The sequence below is a fragment of the Periophthalmus magnuspinnatus genome, chromosome 9, assembly GCF_009829125.3.
Source record: "Periophthalmus magnuspinnatus isolate fPerMag1 chromosome 9, fPerMag1.2.pri, whole genome shotgun sequence".
NCBI classification, from domain to species: Eukaryota; Metazoa; Chordata; class Actinopteri; order Gobiiformes; family Gobiidae; genus Periophthalmus; species Periophthalmus magnuspinnatus.
In genome coordinates, this window is record NC_047134.1 from 15,385,978 (window position 1) to 15,405,635 (window position 19,658).

Here is a 19,658-nt window from a genome sequence, read left to right on the forward strand (position 1 = left end):
GGCATTTTTGCATTGAAACGTTTGTCATTATTAGTCAAGTGAATGTAAAATTAGTATTTGTTTTATAACAAGCAAAAAGACATACCTCCAAATGTGACTGTTTAACACACAGCCCAATGCCAAATCTCCCAATGGTTGCTCACTGAGGTCATGTCAAGCAAAATGGCATCTGACAAACCATCCATCCATTTTCTTCCGCTGATTCGGGGCCGTGTCATGGGGGCAGCAGTCTAAGCAGGGACTTCCAGACACATCCTCTAGCTCCTCCAGTGGGACCCCAAGGCATTCCTAGGCCAGCCAAGAGACATAGTCCCTTCAGCGTGTCTTGGGTCTTCCTCGGGGTCTCCTCCCAGTGGGGTATGCCCAGAACATGTCCCTAGGGAGGCATCCTGAACAGATGCCCGAGCCACCTTAGCTGGCTCCTCTCGACGTGGAGGAGCAGCGGCTCTGCTCTGAGCTCCTCCTGTGTGACCGAGCTCCTCACCCTGTCTCTAAGATCACCCAGCCATCCTGCGGAGGAAACCCATTTTGGCAGCTTGTATCCCTGATCTTGTCCTTTTGGTCATTACCCAGAGCTCATGACCATAGGTGAAGGTAGGGACATAGATTGAACGATAAATCGAGAGCTTTTGCCTTTTGGCTCCTTCTTTACCACAACAGACCGATACTGCGACCGCATCACTGCAGACGGTGCACCAATCTGCCTGTCAATCTCACACTCCATCCTTCCCTCGCTCGTGAACAAGACCCGGACATACCTCCACTTGAGGAGCAATTGTGGAGCAATTAATGGGCATACTTACTAAAGTAATGAAATAAAAGCCATTGAGTGAATAAAATCTGTGAAATATGTTATAAGTGCCTTTAAACATTTTTTAAATCCTCATGAAGCCAGTGACATTCAAGTTGTATTGACGCACATTATCAATTAATGGCTTGTAAGCATTAAGTATTCATTCTACAGTTATTTGAGAAAGGAGAATGTAGAAAGTGCTTATGTGACATGCTTTTATAATGTGCCAGCAAATTAATCACAGTATTTAGAGAAATGCTTTTAGATGATTTTTTGACATTGTTCTTGAAAGCCCCAATCCTAAACCCATCCTAGACCTGTGCCAATATAATCCCTGTCCCAGTTGCCCGCAGTTTCACCCTACTACTAATGCTGCATTTTGACGGTGTCCCAGTCTGCTCTTACAGAAAACTGAGCCATGATAGGTTACACATTACCGGACATCTCAATGTCCGCTGTGCTGCTCAAGCATCTCCTATTCATTACATTAATGAATGAGACTGAAGATAGTCTTGTATGAGCTGTGATTTGGCTACTTTCATTGTTTTTCTGCAGATCAAATGGTCAGTCCTTAATAATGTACTAATAATTTACTACAGTGAGTAGGAACTAGTTCAAGAGTCCTGTAATAGACACAAAATATTACTAAACTAAAATCTGTCATATCAGAGAATACAATTATCAAACAGATCAATACTTTGATACTAAACAATACTAAGACTAGACTCAAAAGTGGATATCCACATGAACACATATCAATAAAGAAAAATGGAACACATTCTGAACTTTCCAGATGAACTTTAGAAATGTCTTTATCTATAAAACTAGAAGACAACATGGCATAATTATGGAAACAAACCAATAATTAATTTATTTGTGTAATTACATTCTATTGTGCAAAAATACTGTTTTAAAATGATTATTGAAGTAGAAATTTGTTATAGTGTTGGTACTTTTCTTTAGCAACTCAACATCACTAGTGCCATTTCTTGTATGCTTTTACTGGTGAAAAACATTTGTGTTTTTCCTTATGATCCTAGAACGCTTTTGACCCTCTCCTTTGTTGTACTGTAGCATCTCCTGTTTCCTTGTATTATTTAACAGCTCACATCTGCTATTTTACCCAGTGTGGTTATAGTCAGACATTATATAAACAAACAAGTTCAGGTGTGCCCCTTTTTCTAATTTATCATATTTAACTTCATCATTTTGAGTGACATACAATTGCATTTAATGCTTATATTTGATCATGTAAAGTAAAAGAACTAGTTCACATACATAGAATATATATAGAATTATGTATAGCCCTATGAATCTCCATCCATCCATTTCAGTTCCAATCACTTGTGTCAAAGCACGTTTTTATGACCAAATATTAGTTAGTTTAAAAAAACAAACAAAACAAAACATTTTAGCATCTTTCTTCTGAATCTGATTATTGTTATCTACTGTACCCACCTGACCTTTAATGTCAAATGTCAAAGTTTTTGGTGTCTCTCTGTATAGGATTGCTTGATAGATTAGCATTTGGATTGACAACCCCATTGTATGAGTTTCCTTCCCCCTCGAGCTACTGATTATCATCTCATGGAGTCCGTCTGTCACAGTCACCAAGGAGCTGCCTTACACACCGTTTAAATATCTGAGCAGGGAGGGACACTCCTCGGGTCAATGTCAGTGTGTTACATACGTGCCCAGCGGGGCTTTCTGGAAACAGCATCAGTCATGGGGAGGACGCCACAGTTTTCACAAATGGAATAGTTTCATTTGATGTGGGCACAGCTGCAATTTCAAGATGCCACCAAAACGGAAAAGTAATGCTGTGAAGGTGGAGGATGGTAAGTCTTTAAAAAAATACTTCAAATAATTTCTATCAAATTTAGATTTATTGAACAATGTCGTATTTTTCCCTAGTTGGCATGGACGTAGATGCTGTGACTGATGATGACAGTGAAGGTAAGATGTAAGAGTTGCTGTTGGTTTACTTTTAAGTTATAGCAAGTAAATTTGAATCATGGTCTACTACAAACCAATTACAACAATTATCAAGAGAATACTGGATAAATCACTGGATAAAGTAAAAAAGGAGCGTGAATTTTATTTAGGCAATGTGCTTCAGAAAAACATAATACTGAATTGCAATGATACTGTAGAAAATTATGCTAATATTACATATTTAAAATACAGCAGTATTTAGGCGGCAGTTTTTTTGGTCTTATTTGCTCAAAATGTATTACCTGACTGTGTCTTTTAGAGGAGGCCAGGAGGAAAAGTAAAAACAGGAGGGCCAAACCCCAACGCAAAGCCAAAAAAACTAGTGATGATGAAGAGGATGAAGATGAGGATGAGTCGCCAAGGAAACGAGGCAGAAAAAAGAAAAAGCGTGACAGTGATGAAGATGAGGATGATGAAGACAGAAGTACAAAAAAAGGATCCAAAGCTTCAAGAAAGAAAAAAGCCAAGGACGAGAGTGAAGAAGAGAGTGAAGAGGACAACAAGAAGAAGAAAAATGGGAGAAACGGTGGAGGCAAAGGCGCGTCCAAAAAGACTAAAGAGGAGCAGAACAAGGACAAGAAGGGCAAAGGCAATGGCAAAGACAAAGGCAAAGACAAAGGCAAAGACAAAGGTGGAGACAAGAAAAAGAAGGGCAGGTGCAGTATTCTCTGAGGGCTCACCCTGCACGCTCCATACCACTCAGACCATGTTTCATATATTCAGGGGATCGTATACTTTAAACCATTGGAGCAACTTTAGTCTCCTGAATATAAATATCATGTCCGCAGACAGTTTACAAGTTAATCCATGCACACAGTTCTTATCTATGTCAGTGGTTACATCAAAAACATGGTTTATGACCCTGCAGCACTAGGTGTCCATACAATTCATGTTCCATACACATTAGTATTCATAGCCATAGATTCCTGCCATGGTTCACGTATTTGCCATTTCCATAAACCACTGATAAAATTAACTTAAAAATGTTACTTTTCAATTCCCCTGTATGTTCAGTTGAGGCCATTTTTTCTTTTCAGATCACTGTGAATGTAACTTTTTATACAAAGTATATAATACTGCTTGCGCATAAATAGCGATATAATGGGCCATAATTATACATTTTCTATGACGCCCAGCAGAAATATGTTGTCATGCTTGTTTATTCTTGCTAAAATAACCAATAACTTCGTAAATCTTATGATAATTACATAAGCTAAGATTATCTTAACTGGTTTACAGTTTATAACTGGAGTAACAGTGTTTTGTCACAGCAACTCCTAAAATAACAAATTGGTCCTTGGTTTGTTTTAAGATTTCAAACATACTGTGTATTTGTACTATATCACAGATATTCAGTAAGGAGGAGTGTGCAGGGTTGTGTTGTTGACACCACTGACACCATAATCAAAAACTTTGTAACAGCATTGATTAGATAACAAGATTTAATCAATTGTACAACTCAGATTTGGTTGCTACTCTTTCCCACGTTAGCTCTTCGTCTGATTCTAACTCTGATGAAGAATCTATGTCGGAAGGAGAGATGGAAGCCCTGAAGGAAGAAGTGGAGGAAAAAAAGAAGCTAATTGCTACATTAAGAACCAAACCATGGCGCATGAAGAGGAGACTTGTACACCTCAAGTAAAAATATGTAGCTATACACTTTATCATAGTGTTGTGAATTTAGATTTTGCAGCCCCCTTTTATTTTCTTCTTTCATGTTTTTCTTGTATACTACATTTATGCCATCACTTATGTCATGTACATGTGATGTGATCTTGCATAATTAAAGCATTTCATTTTGACTTTGATATATTTATGTGTTGCATATATTATAATCTCATTCTATAAAAACACAGTTGGCATTAATCAGTCGTAAGCTGAGGCATAGGTCAGCGTGTGTCTAGCTTGTTCCTCTAAGTACAGTTCAGTAAGCAACCTTTACGGCAGGCAACATGAGAGGCTTGCTACGCTAACTTTTTCATGAGCTTGACACTGTTTAATGCATGCTGTTGTGGCGCACTGACGTGCTCTTTGCCTGGCCCTATTCTCTCAACATAGTCCTACTGTCATCAATCAGTAAATCATACCAATTTCTACAAGCTCTACATGCTGTCAACACTAAATAATTCATATGAAGGTTTTGCAGTTGGCAAGTGGTATAATCGGAGGATTTGGTGTTGAATATTTAATTGTCAAACTTTGTTTTAATTTGTGAAACAGAGAGGCCCAAGAGTTTGTTGAAAGGTTTGAAGGAGCTCTTGGGAAAGGAAAAGGACGGAAGTGGTATGCTTACAAAGTCATGATGACAAAGGTAATTCACTATTTTAATAATTCTGTATGTTTATATGTTTAATAATAACAGCACTATCATTTCATTACAGAAACTAATCAAATTTAAACGTGACTTTGAGAACTTCAAAACTGCATGTATACCCTGGGAGAGAAAGATAAAAGAAGTAGAAAGTTGGCACCATTACCATTATATTTAACATTACTTACCTTTTTGTTTCGTTACTTAATTCATTATTATTTGTGCTTTTTCTGTCACTGCAACAGGTCACTTTGGATCTTCTGTGGCTTCATACTTCATTTTTCTCCGGTGGATGTATGGTCTTAACCTGGTGCTGTTTGGATTTATGTTTGGGCTGGTGATGCTGCCCGAGGTACAAATGTGTCATGAATATTCTGTTTTATGATAAAATGTAATAGTTGTTATTATTAAAGAGTATAATAAATCATACTCAAACTATACAATATGTTGCTAACATTTTGTATCGTGTTTTCACAGATTCTTATGGGTCTTCCTTATGGCTCCATAGCAAGAAAGACAGTACCCAGAGCAGAGCAGGCCACAGCTATGGATTTCTCTGTTCTCTTTGACTTTAATGTGAGCTTTCATTCATCCATTTTCAGTATCTTCTTATTTAACTAAAATGTATTTCACTTGGATTTCTCAATGTTTTTTCTTCTTACAGGGATATTGCAAGTACTCCTTTATTTTCTATGGCTACTATAATAATGACCGGATGGTAGGAGTGCTGAAGTTCAGGCTGCCCCTGTCCTATCTGCTCGTGGGTGTGGGCATATTCGGATACAGCCTGATGGTTGTCGTCAGAACGTAAGACCTATGTTTATATTATCACTTAAATTTTATTTGAATCAATTTACCATGTTTTTCCTCATTGCAGGATGGCTCGAAATTCAAATGAAGGAGGCGAGGGGGCAGAGGAGGGGGAGTTCACTTTTAGTTGGAAAATGTTTACAAGTTGGGATTATCTGATTGGAAACCCTGAAACCGCAGACAATAAATATGCATCCATTACAACAAGCTTCAAGGTTAGTGGATGTTTCTCCTGTATTTAAGTTTCTTTGAGTTGCCCCCCCATTACTGGAATCACTTAAATCATATATAAAAATAAATGATTGACATAGTATTTCAAGTTATATTTATGTATATTTTGTTGGATGCAATTTAATTGTTATTACTAACTTGCCATTGCAGGAATCCATTGTAGACGAGCAGGAGAACCAAAAAGATGAGAACATCCACCTGCGGCGGTTTCTTCGGGTTTTGGCAAACTTTATGATTCTGTGCAGTCTTGGGGGGAGTGGATTCCTCATCTACTATGTTGTGAAGCGCTCTCAGGACTTTGCGGAGATGGATAACAAAGAGCTCTCCTGGCTAGAAAAGAATGAGGCAAGTTTAAAACAACAACTGCACTTAAGCGTGACATTATCACCGCATACTAGTGAAATTAGTGACAGCCATTTGCACTGTTCTTAGGTTGAGTTTGTAATGTCTCTTCTTGGACTGGTGTGCCCACCCCTGTTTGAGACCATCGCTGAATTGGAGGACTATCATCCCCGTATTGCTCTGAAGTGGCAGCTTGGGCGGATCTTTGCTTTGTTCTTGGGAAATCTCTATACTTTTCTCTTTGCCCTGTTTGATGAAGTCAATGCTAAGGTGAAAGTTCACGTATCATAAAACATGATGTATTTCTGTTGTTTATTTGAAAATATATATTTTGTACCCAAGTTGTATATTAGTTGAGGACACTGTAAAATATTTATATAATTACATATATAAAATACATACAGATATACATTAACTAAAGTATATATTTTAATTTTGAACTGAGTGTAAGTTAATATATAAGAATATATATTAAAAAAGTTCTTATTTGTTTGTTCTTAGCTGGAGAAAGAAAAAGTAATCAAGAATGAAACCATATGGGCCTTGAATGAGTACTACGCCAACTACAGCAGTTTTCACAATACAACAGATATCCCTCCACCTAACGTCCATCCTGCTGATGTAGTCAGAGGCCCATGTTGGGAGACTGGGGTGGGAATAGTAAGTCCTCATCTTCTATCCCCTTATACTTCATAACATACACTCAAATTCACCAATAAATGTGTTTATTTTCTGTTAAGGAATTTGTGAAACTTATTGTATCAGACATGCAAGTGACCTATTTGACTATTCTCATTGGTGACTTTGCAAGAGCAGTCATTGTGCGCTTTCTCAACTACTGCTGGTGCTGGGACCTGGAAGCTGGATTTGTAAGTATTTTCTGCTGTAAAAGGTACTCTTTGTCTCGGTGGAGATTGTTATTGCCTTTCTTGGAATGTTCCGCAGTATGGCATTTAACTTACAGGTAAAATCTGTGTAGCACTGACCTTGCTCACAGTAGGAATGTACGTTTTTCCCAGGTATTTTCTTCTAAAAACACCTGCAGTTGAATAAATGCACAAAAAAAATCATTTAACAACATACTTTAAAACATTTCAGACAAAGCAATAACATGTTAATGGAGATAAGCACATGAATGTTACATAGTACACCTTAAAAAAGCTATAAAAGGCTATAAAAATATATAGCAGGTCATTCACTAAAATACAGATGCTTTTTTAATCACCATTTTATGCTTTTATGGCTGTGTAAAATTATTTGAATGGTTGAACTTTTAATTCAGTATCATAAATATGCAACACTGTTCTTAAGCAGTTACTGAACACTGTGTAAGTAGTAACTCTCTATTTGAATCCATGTCAACCCGATACTATACAATGACATCTGGCATGTCAGACGATGCCTAACATTGAGGGAAACTGGATCTATGCCTGAGAACTTAATTACAGAGAGAGAATAGAGACCTGAAAAGGAGATGTAAAGTGATAAATCAATATGCTAATCATGTTGTTTTTTCCAGCCCTCTTATGGAGAGTTTGACATCAGTGGCAATGTACTGGGACTCGTCTTCAATCAAGGGATGATATGGTAATTGTTTTTTGGGTTAATCAGTGAATTATTGCTCCTACCGTGTAGACACATAGTTGTTTTAGATAAATTGGTTATTTCAGTGATTGCATCTAAATCTCTCTATGTCAGCCTTAGCAACTGACAGAAACAAAAATTTGTTTGTTTATAATTGGTTTAGTATAAAATATAAAATAGGTTATAAGTATAAAATTAAGCATTTTGTTATAAACTACTTATGTTGATCATGATTTCACATTTTGTACTGCAATATTAATCTAAAACAGCTTGATAATAGAAAGTCGTTCAGTGGCATTTCACCATAACAAGCTGATTTTAAATTGTGTTAAAATGTGTTTTTATTATTGAAACCCTGCTTTAAGTCAAATCAAGATTTGAAATGTCTCTACAGGATGGGAGCATTTTATGCCCCTGGTTTGGTGGGTCTAAACGTTCTCCGTCTCCTGACATCCATGTACTATCAGTGCTGGGCCGTGATGTCCTGTAACGTTCCTCATGAGCGTGTTTTCAAGGCCTCACGATCAAACAATTTCTACATGGGACTTCTGCTGCTTGTGCTGTTCCTCAGTCTGCTGCCTGTCGTCTACACTATTATGACATTACCTCCATCTTTTGACTGTGGGCCATTTAGGTCAGTATTAAACTCTGGATTGTGTAAAATATAACAATAAATTATGAAGGTGAGTACGTGATACATGTCAATTACATTGGCTTTGCCTGCATAACTGCTACTGGTCTGGATTTGGAGTATTAACTTATGCATACAATAGAATAAACAAAATAGGAATGTATGTGTGTAGAGAACATGATTCCAGCTGTATGGTCAACAATGTACTGTGAATATACTTACTACTATACTATACTATACAAATGCATTTTGACTTTATTTTCCTTGCAGTGGTCAGGAGAAGATGTATGATGTTGTAATGGAGACCATAGAAAATGATCTACCTGCCTTCATAGGAAATATATTCACGTATGCCACAAACCCTGGACTGATCATGCCTGCGGTTCTTCTCATGATGTAAGTGCAGTTTTGTGGCCATTATCATGGACATCATTGACAATACTTTAATATAAACTCACCACAATTTCTCAATATTTAGTTTAATTATCTTTTTTTCTCTTCTAAGTCTGGCACTTTACTACCTTAATACAACCTCAAAAGGATACCAACAAGCAAACCTTGATCTTAAACGGAAAATGCAAATGGTCAGTTTTATTATTTTATATAGTTGCTTCCTTCTTTATGTTAAAGTGGAACTGATATAAAACTGTGCCATCTATATAGGCTCGAGATGAAGAAAAGAATAGAAGAAACAATAAGGACAGTACCAACCAAGTGATGAAAGACTTAGAGGCACTGCTTCCTGATAGGTCTTTGGCACCACCACCTGAAGAAGAAGAAGAACCACCCCCAGGTAAACTGTTATGGCTACAGACACTAAATAAGGCCATTTGAATTAGGCTGTCCTCCTGACCATGTTGTTTTTTTATTGTCCTCAGAGGTTGTGGTTGAGAAAGTAGCCAAGTCTCCCAAAACAAAAAAAAAGAAGGGAGAAAAGGGTGAGGTAGATTTACAAAAAGAGGTGTCACTGGCTGCAGAGAACCCCAAAGGTCCTGTGACACGTGCTCCAGGATCGAGGGGAGCACCTGCTGGAAATGCTAAAGGGACTCAACCTGGAAAGGAGCGCAGTCGAGGTGGGGCCTCTAAATAATGTGAACTGAATACACACATAACAGCACTGCAAGATAAGATAATAGGATTTATTTTAATGCATGATGCATATTAATAATATATTACAGAGCACAACAGCACAATATTATGTGACTGTGGTAGAAGTGTAATCAGTTTACTGGTCATTAATGTGGTTTGATTTCATAAAGAAATCCATATGAGTTTCTAAATAGTTGTGTATTATATTTTTACATGAATTCAATTAAAGAGCATTTGTTAGAAACAAAAACTTGCTTTTCTATGTATGTATGTATTTATTTATTTATTTTATGTATTATTGATTTGGATTGTGTACAATTAGAACATAAATGTTGCCATTTGATGCACTGTACCAGAGTTAGGATTGGGCTCAATTACATCTGTAGTCCCCTGGCAGTGAAAAGAACAACCCACGAACATTTGACAAAACACAGATAAGTGACAATGGGTTGAAACACAATGCGTATACATGTATTAAAACTAGCACAGCCTTCCATACACAGAGACTGACACACACACACACACACACACATTCATACAAACAGAGCCAGAACCATTGGAGCGCAGAACTTAAGGAGATTTATGGTTAGATTTGGGTTCTCTGTAAGTGTCTTCTTTTTTTCTTTTTTCTCAATCTTAAAGCCTTAGATTGTGACACATGGCTTTATCGAGTTCCACCATGTAGTGGCCTTCACTGAAAAAGAAAGGAGGAGTGATGGAAAGATATGGTACAGTCATGCAGAGAGGCTGTTCTTGTTAATCACAGAGTTTGTAGCACAATAGCTCAGGAGCCAAGTCACTTAGAATCTTGAAAATTTTCAATCTCAGTTTACAATTTTCAAGACGTTTCAAGATAATATTTTGCCAATATGTTACAGTGACAGTGCATTAGAAGCTTTTAATCAAAGAGCTTTAAAGCTTGACTCTAAAGGTGTAATAGCGGTTTCCCCAGCCTGTCCCCAGCAAGTGATGCAATAGGACAAGTGGGAAAAAATAAAAGCGTGCATAAATGTTCTTGCAGGATAGAGTTCTAATGTGTCTGAAGTTAGCCATGCAATATTTGATTTGTCATGTTTTTGATGTGTTTTTTAGTTAAATTTGAGTCTAAGGTGACGGACATCAAGATATTTAAATGTACTTAACAATCATTTTGTTTTTAATAAAAATGTCAGACAGTGAATTGTTTGTATTGGTTCTGGAAAATAACATAGCTTTTGTTTTGCTAGTTTTTAGGAAAAGACAGGATCACTCAAACCAGTCAGACTCTTCTTCAGTAGCTTTGGAGCTTTCTGTTTTACGTTGCACTGTTGACAAAATTGTCCACTAATGAAAGTCACTGCACATCCCCAGTTATAAAATTAATTGATTTAATAATAGAAAAGGCATATGTAGGAAAATTAGATGGTGTGTTTTCAAATTTGTATGTAATTTTCATTCAGCACTTTTTAAATTTTTTTTTTATTTTTTATAAGAAACATAAATCTAACATATTCTTAACCATCTGTGACAGTTTGAGTCACAGAGGGTTAAGACTACCTTGATAGTACTGTAGGACATATTCTCCTCTGAAATTAAATATTGAATATATTTACTCTAAAATTTTGAGTAACGGATACAGATATCACAGTGATAGGTATTATTCACAGCTTTCTGCCATTTCCTGACATTTTGAAGCCACCAAAGAGCACTGGGCACTCAGGGCATTGTGGCAGTTAACCCTAATCAATATATGACAATAATGTGCACGTATAAATGGTATAATGGTATTTTGATTACATATTACGTATCTCCAAAATGCTTACTGTGCCAGTTTGCAGCTGGGTTTCGCATTGGAGTTCTCAATGACTCTTAATGCAGATCCACAAGGCTCCATTTAGGCCAGATTAAAGCACAAAATATTTTTAGCATTTAGTATGATCAATTAAATAGGCATACAGTGTTCTACTATAACTGTGGTCCCTGGTTGACACCTAGTAGAAGTGGGTTTTCCAGGACTTTGGACTGGAAAAGACTCTAGATCCAGCCAAGCAGCACTGTCCCTGGTTAAAGAACAAACCACTGTGGGCCTGCTCCACTGTATACTCTACTATAAACAAGTGTTAGTGACTTTTTTTTTTTTTTACCTACTGTGATGAACAATACTGACTGTAGTAGACTCAGAGAAAGATACTGTCTGTCTATTTGATGTGCAATGGCGCCACCTGCTGTCTACCCAAAATCTGGCATCACATTCGCGACACCTAGCTGACCTCGGTCTGGTGAAGTCCTTTTATGGGCACACTGGAGTCTCTGTTGAAACCCACTGAGCTGCTTTATATCTACTACCTGCTCTAACACAAGGGACTGCTCCTGTAAGACTCCCATTGCACTGCACTTTCCAAGCCTTTCTAAAATAAATGTAAAGATGCTATTTCCATCAATGCATCATCAAAACAGCAGGATTCATCTATTCTCAGGATTTTACACATCCATACAATATAAAATGTGGATTGTATAATATTATTCATTTTCATTCATACATTGTTTACTGTATTGTTCCAAAATTTACCAATCAATTGTTTAAACACAGGATGCAAAAAGCTAAAAGAGGCAAAACCCCCAATAAAGTATGCATACACTTATCTGTCTATTTATGAATGATTTGATGATTTAACTACAAAAGTCAAGGGCGTTATTTGTGTTGAAACCTTCACTGCAGAAATGTCAAATATCCTCCTCTTCCACAGTCTGTCCAGCCTTAAGTTTTGAGATTATCTTCAAAACAGATTGCATGAGAAAGATAAATGGGAAAGAAAAAAAACAAAACATGATCAGATAGGTAATACTCGTTGATAATGAAATATCCAGGTTTCTTTTATAGGTTGTCAGGAAGCAGACCTCTTTTAGGTGAGCTATCTCTTTGCTATCCACAAATCTCTGAGCATTGTTGGTGATAGCTTTCACTCTTGTTGCATAGCTAAAATTTCAAAGGCACAATAATTAGGGTTTGGGTCACATTGTTAGTACAATCTTGTTCAGAGGTTCTTTACATGAGCGAAGTCAGTGTCTCATCAAGGTTGTATCCTGATGGTGATATATTTACAATCATCAGTGTTTTGGCATTACCTCCAAGTGAGTCCTGCATGATCTATCAAGACAATTAATACCAAATAATATTTGGTTTTATAAATAAGAAGAACATACAGATGGATGTCGTGGCTTTACCTGTGTAAGTTTGCTATTCCTGTAAGGAACATGGGGAAGTTCAGAGGACAAGGCAGAGATCACATCCCCCAAAGCACTCAGAGATTTGTTTATAGAGTTGGCTTCCTAAAAAAAAGATCATTTTGTTGACGAAGCATAAAACATATTGACGGTATCTAAAAAGCAAACCTTAAGCTTGTGGTCCTTAGCACCTGTCTTGGCAGCCCTTTCACTTCCAGCCAGATCTACAAGGCTTAGTTTTCCACTACTGATGCTCCCATTGGTCAGGTTCTTGCTTTCAACTTTGATGCCAACTATAAGGTGGGATCGAGAGCTCTCTACATTCATCTCTGGCAGAGAAAAACATGGAAAAACTTAAAAACTAGCGAACTAACTGCAAATCGGATCAGATTAAATTTTTTGAAAAAATTTGAGATACCAGATTGAGTTTGCCTTAACATTTTAGATGCACATCGGAAATCATGCAATAAGCCATTACACAGACCAATAAGGGTATTTATTTAATTTTGTTAAGGTTGTAGTTTTTGTCTTTATTATTACAGAATCTTGTGATAAATTCTAAATTAAACATATGAGTTAATTGTAATTTTAGTCAAGCTGTATTAAAAGCTCAATAGCTTTGTTTGAGCTGAAGCCATTATGTCTTAAAGAGCTCTTACTGGTGGCTGCAATGTGTCTGTTAGCACAGGCCTGTTGAAACAAAGCATAGAGCTGCTGCGCGCTGGATGCTTCTTTGGTCTCAGCTCCCTGGGCAAACACCACTCCTTTCCTGTTTCTCTTGATCTCTACACGTTTGCTCTGGGCCAGACCTTCTCCACCCGGACTCACAAAGAGGTCCTGCAGCCGGTCATTATACAGCTCCAGCATATAGGCAGACACCTGAGAGAGAACTGCTGCATAATAAGACATTGTTTATTTTGGAAGCTGCGTTTAAATTTTACCTTGAAGTTGAATTTGGTCTTGTTTTCTTGTATTATATCAAAAATAGCATTAAAAGATCTTGGCATGATTCCTGAGTTCTTCCTTTCTTTGTCACCAACCATAGTGTAAGTCTTTCCAGAGCCGGTTTGGCCATATGCAAAAATACAGACGTTGTAGCCATCAATGGCAGATTGGATTAACCTAGGGAAATATTTTAAATCCAAATCAATATTTGAACTCAGTATACTGTTTTTTGGCACTAACAGTCCATACATAAAAATATAAATCCCAATGAACAAACTTAAACTTAATCATGTGTTGATTATAGTTTTTGATTATTATTATTTTTTATTTTTTTTGTAAGGAGTAAAGAGGAAATCCTTCCTAGTTGCCGAAGATGAGCCAAACAACTAGTTTTAAAATGGACACAATGTCACAGACATAAACTGTTAAAAAGCTCCTCATAATAGTAAATATAAACAGTATTTTTATGAATCACACATACTTAACATTAAAATAAGGCAAACTTTTGTGCCAATATGTGATTATAAGTCTCACCGGTTGGCGTCTTGAAACAGGTCTTCTTGAGTGGCCTGAGCACTAAACACTTGGTCAAACTGAAACTCCCTCGGCCCTCTGGGGGTTTCCACATTTACTGAATAATCATCTATTTTCTCCACCACAACAGCACTGCCCTGAGCAGCCTCTGTCTGATTAACAGGGCGGATACGACAAAACACTCGGATTTTACCTGTGTAAAATAAGTCGACTATAGTTAAATGAACAGATATTAGGCAAAACAAAGTAATACTTACCTTTCAGGTCTTCCACTGTATTGTAATACTTCTTTCTTAATGTCCTTTCAGATGTGTAGTTTTCAATTAGCTTCTTTTTTTCTTCTTTCGCTAATTTCATCTTGGCACAAATGCACATACATATATAATCTTAGTTGTCTTGGTAATAAATAATTAAATACATAAGAAAACATACCTCATCCTGGAGAACAATAAACTTCTCAGCAAAACCTTTAACTCCCTCTAAGGTTTGGACTGTCCCTTGTCCCAAAATATCCTCCAGTTCAGATATGGCGTCACACTCTAGTATGCATGCAAAGAGTTTTAGAATTACAAAAATGACATTATTACTCCCTTGCATCTTTCCCCACCCACTGAGAGACTGGGGTGGGGTGCAGACTACAACGTGGGGAGTTTAGATTCTTTCAGCTGATGCATTGTATTGGTTGGAGGATGGACTCAAGGAATGATCCTACAATCTATACAACTCTGTCACTATGCGGTCAAAATTTGTATTAAGATACTTTCTTTATTTACCACTAATGGCAGGAGCTTGTCCTGTTTTTATGCAGAACAACGCCAGCTGAGTAACTTCTAACTCTTTTACAGTTTCTTGTAGTAAAGTGAGCTGTGATTTGTATTCTTCTGATCTAAAAGAAGAGATATTTGATTTAAAAAACAAAACAAAACAGCAACCAACATTTTTCAGGGGTACAATGAAAGCACAAACATCTATAGTCTCACTGGTCTTTATCTTGTCCCCCTGTATCTAGTTGGCCAAGTTTATCCTGGGCTTCTTTCAGGAAAACTTGATTCTCTTCAATCATTTTGGTTAGAAGTGCTTTGCTTTCCTCTGTGACTCTACAAATAGCTTTAGCCTGGGGAAGTCAGAAAACATGAAATAAACCATGGTATGTCAAACTGTATGCCAAACTAAAGAGCACCAGTTAAACAGCACCTTTTGGATGACACTGGACAGTAGGATAGTACACGGCGGCAAAGGCACAGATGGAATTGGGCTCTGACTCTCCAGCAGCTCTGTTATCTCCCTCTCCCTTTTGTACAAACTGTCCTTTAACTCTTCAAGGCGAAGTTTGGCGCCCTCTAACTGAGTGTTTGACCCATTGCAGGCCTGTAAAAAAATAAAATACTTTAATAAAAAATTGTACATTTCTTACAAGAATTGAACAGAAACAATTTACTTCTTTCTTTTCTGAGATCTCGGCTTCTTTGGCTTCTTGGGACTGGACAAGCATCTCTTGAACTTTTCCCACTTCTTGTCGGGCCATCTGCAATTCCTGCAGTGCTTCAGACAACATAAAGAAGTAAAGTAGACTAGTGAAATAATAAGTTGGGATAAATGCATGTTACACAGTTCAAATTAGCAAACTGGCAAAGAATATCTACATTTGAATACACATCACAAGGACTCACTTGAAGCCTGATGGTTGTGCAGCATGTCCAGTCTATTTGAAAACATTTCCAAAATTTTGCTCTGAATGGACAAATTAAACACAAGAGCCCTAAGTTTCTTTTTGGTCATTCTATGTTCAAATCACAACACAAGGGGGAGCAGTGACCAGTGGTTAGTTAGTAGTGAAGCTTGCCAAGTTCAAGCCCAACCTTTTCCTTCTGCCACTGTAATGCTTCATCTTTACTCCTCCTTCTCTCAGCTCTCAGTTCCTCTAGCAGCTGACTGTTCTGTGCAGACAACGCCTACAAGACAAAAATACATAAATATAAACTAACAAAAGACACTAATAAGAAAACTATAAAAGGGCTAACCGCCACTTGTCTGTCCAAGTCAGCGTTCTTCATCTCCACTTTTTCTTGATAAAGACGAAGCATCTTTTTAAGACTATTCAGTTTGTTCTGGTAATGAGATCTGATGCGATCTGTAATACATTCCTGTTCACTCAACAAATGTGTTAGTGTCAAAATTTTACTTTATATCTGTATGTCTGAACCAAAATAAGGACCTGGTTTGCTCTTGCCGTTGCTTTGAAGCTACTCTCCAACTCCTTCACTATCTCCAGGTGTTTTCTTTTGAGTCTTTCTATGTCATGAGCTATCTATTCAAATGTAAAAAAACCCCCACATGTATGTTAATTGGGAAAGGGTGAAGGGTAAACAGCATGCAGGCATTATATTCATTCATGTTGTTGTTGTTGAACTACTACATATGATGCCAGTTACAGCCATAGTCAGATGAGCATCACAGTGGTAACCATGTGAGTCTGAGCAACAACAACAGTTTTCATTATGTGCCCTATGTTCTCAAACTGAACTTGCACAAATGAAAGTCTTTCTCTATATGATACATATGACACACCCTGTACCTGAGTAATACACATCTCTGCAGACTCATATGGGATGTAAATCTTCTCAGCATCCAAAGTTTGTTCACACTTTGTCACCCCTAAGCACAGAAGAGTAGAGCTATCTTAGTTTCTATGTAACGTAACATAACAACTAGGGAATACATGCATACTGTACCCTGGTTAAACTTTTGTCTATGACGCACTCTCCGAGTACCACTGAACCACTGTCTGAGAGCAGCCCACCTCTTCATCCACACAGACCTGTGACGGGCGGCAGCTTAAACAACAGAGGAAATACTCAGTATAACAGATGGTCCAATGTTGTCTCACAGCAAAGTTCAATCAACACATTTTATTTTCTCTAACACACTTTTTCTTACACTCTTTTTCTTACATGTGAAATGTGAAAAAATGAACAAATTGTTTGGTGTATTGAGCAATGACTTTAGTGAAACAAAGTCAAAATTTCAGGTTTCAATATCCTGTTTCACACCTCAATTCTTTTCACTCAGGCTGTGAACCCACATGATCAGTGCAAACATAGTGCATAGTGTACACAAGACCAAACCAATACTGGTGATTTGCATTTTATTATGTGCATTTATAATAATTTTATTATCTTGGTTAAATGTTGTTAAAAGTGAACAAAAACATACATGCAAGACAATACAATACAGACAACACAGCAAAGATTATGATATATTTATTACAGAGTTAACATACATTTATTTATTTTATAAATACTATTTAACATAAATTTAATGAAAGTGTATTTACATCATGTATTATATTCTTATTATTTGTTTGTTTGCTACTTGTTTAAAACAGTATTATGTTATTAGTTATAATTGTAATAGAAATGCATAGGAAACGATTTATACATTTCTCCTTCTGAGTTTTGACTTGGCATTTTCTCTTTTCTCTCTTTACTTCATCACGATGTTACTTTCCACTCAGCTGAACCTTTCAGTGGAGAAACACAGATTGTGACATAACAGAGGGAACACAGATCATTATTTGTAGAATTTAAGAGCCTGGCTCACCTTGCCTGTTGTCCCTGTAGCGGTCTCCCTGTGTGTTATGAGGCTTTGGACAGGGCCTGTCTTCCCTCCTCTCCGGGACACTTCCTGGTAGCTCCTCCAGCACTGCGGCTGTGGCTGCTACATGGACGGTCCTTGATGGGACTCCAGGCTCCTCAAAGCCTGGTGAGGTCGTCTCCCAGGCAACTGAGCAAATACACACAGAGATTAGGACCAGGATGTTGAGGTCATTCAACATCCTTCTTACCAAATTGTTTTATATTAAAGGCAAGACAACTTTTAGAAAAAAACAAACAAACAAACATTGCAACATTACTTCATAGGATAAATTTCAAGAGAGTGAGAGTCTCAGATACATACGGTAACAATTATGTAATTGGTTAAATCAAATGTTATATTTTGTGGCCTATAATATAATGGCTTCTATGTGTGTTTTTTTCATGCCAAGTTTTTCCCTGACTCCAAGCAGAGGAACAATGTGGTAAACAGCAGCAAAGAAGCTAAGCACTCTTCACTTATGTTTCTACCTCATTATACCTTTTAAATATTTTTCATTTATTACAATAATTGATAAGTGCATGAGTTACACATACGTTGCTTTCCGGCTGGTGCCACCACATGATTTCGTCCAACTTTCTTTCCCAAGTAAGTCAGAGTATATCCTCTATGAGACCCAGCGGGATTCATATACATCTTGTTTATTGACACTGTTCAGTAACAATTCCACTCCACCCTGAAAAAAGCAAAACAAAGCAGATGCATTTTAGATCAGTTTTAAATAAATCTCAAATCAATATTTAAAACTAAAACGAGAATGCCTTGGGATTTTTGAGAGGAAATAAACTCCTGAACAGCCTTTGAACTGCTAGCAGATGTGCGATGGTACATTGCACTGCACATTCTGAAATTAAATCATTCTGTCAGCCACTTTGAGCTACAGCTTATCCCACTGACATTCAGAAAATCTAACCTGAACACTCCTGTATCTGCACCTACCATACTACTATGCAGGCTTTGCAGGTTATGTTTATTTAAGTCTTCGCCACTTCAATTCAATTGAACTGTGTTTTCATTATACTTCTTGAGCAGAGGAAATGGTAATAGTACAATAAAATAAAAATTTACAAAGTAGCATTACAGATTACATTACATTATAACCCTCACATGCCTAGTCACATTACAAATAAAGTAGAAAATATGCTAGAGACCAGAAGATACAACTAAAAAAGGACCAACATTAACACTCACCTTGTGGAAGAGAAGCCCCAGCAGAGTCTGAATCAGACTGAGATGTGTCAGCTCCACTCTGATCGTCCTCGGGAACCAAACTCTCAACAATCTTAAATTATTAAACCCAAGAGATAAAGTTTCACTGGGGCCTGGCTTCAGCCCCATAGAGAATGTACGTAAAAAGATGCTCTAAACACTACTCGAGTTTCTTGTGTGTAAGATACAGATTGTAACTGGACTCAGGCCTCACATGTAAAGTAATGTAGACATTTGGAGTCCTGTTTTTGTTTGTCTTCATGGAGACCCCTGATCACAGCTTAGTCATTACTGACACTTAAGAGGCCATCTTGGAGTACAGAGAA

At 37.3% G+C, this 19,658-nt stretch overlaps 2 protein-coding genes across 2 annotated transcripts; one reads left to right on the forward strand and one right to left on the reverse strand.

Moving 5' to 3' along the window:
• The first annotated feature begins 2,588 nt into the window (after positions 1 to 2,588).
• On the forward strand, positions 2,589 to 9,787 carry tmc2b (transmembrane channel-like 2b). The gene is made up of 20 exons (XM_055224226.1): positions 2,589 to 2,631; positions 2,708 to 2,749; positions 3,048 to 3,444; positions 4,280 to 4,426; positions 5,009 to 5,099; positions 5,170 to 5,251; positions 5,345 to 5,451; positions 5,577 to 5,675; positions 5,764 to 5,906; positions 5,977 to 6,124; positions 6,291 to 6,485; positions 6,573 to 6,752; positions 6,984 to 7,142; positions 7,223 to 7,351; positions 8,002 to 8,069; positions 8,461 to 8,700; positions 8,968 to 9,093; positions 9,203 to 9,281; positions 9,361 to 9,490; positions 9,597 to 9,787. The coding sequence occupies exons 1-20, from the start codon at positions 2,589 to 2,591 to the stop codon at positions 9,785 to 9,787; spliced, it is 2,796 nt and encodes a 931-aa protein (XP_055080201.1).
• Positions 9,788 to 12,455: 2,668 nt separating this feature from the next.
• On the reverse strand, positions 12,456 to 17,961 carry LOC129456525 (uncharacterized). Its single transcript, XM_055224227.1, has 21 exons — positions 17,957 to 17,961; positions 17,230 to 17,303; positions 17,045 to 17,124; positions 16,685 to 16,777; positions 16,491 to 16,613; positions 16,329 to 16,421; positions 16,140 to 16,200; positions 15,908 to 16,011; positions 15,664 to 15,837; positions 15,450 to 15,583; positions 15,243 to 15,355; positions 14,902 to 15,008; positions 14,727 to 14,826; positions 14,470 to 14,662; positions 13,932 to 14,112; positions 13,650 to 13,869; positions 13,159 to 13,319; positions 12,991 to 13,095; positions 12,816 to 12,913; positions 12,664 to 12,742; positions 12,456 to 12,540 (listed from the first exon to the last, which is right to left on the reverse strand). The coding sequence occupies exons 1-21, from the start codon at positions 17,959 to 17,961 to the stop codon at positions 12,490 to 12,492; spliced, it is 2,349 nt and encodes a 782-aa protein (XP_055080202.1). The 3' UTR covers positions 12,456 to 12,489.
• Between the last annotated feature and the right edge of the window lie 1,697 nt (positions 17,962 to 19,658).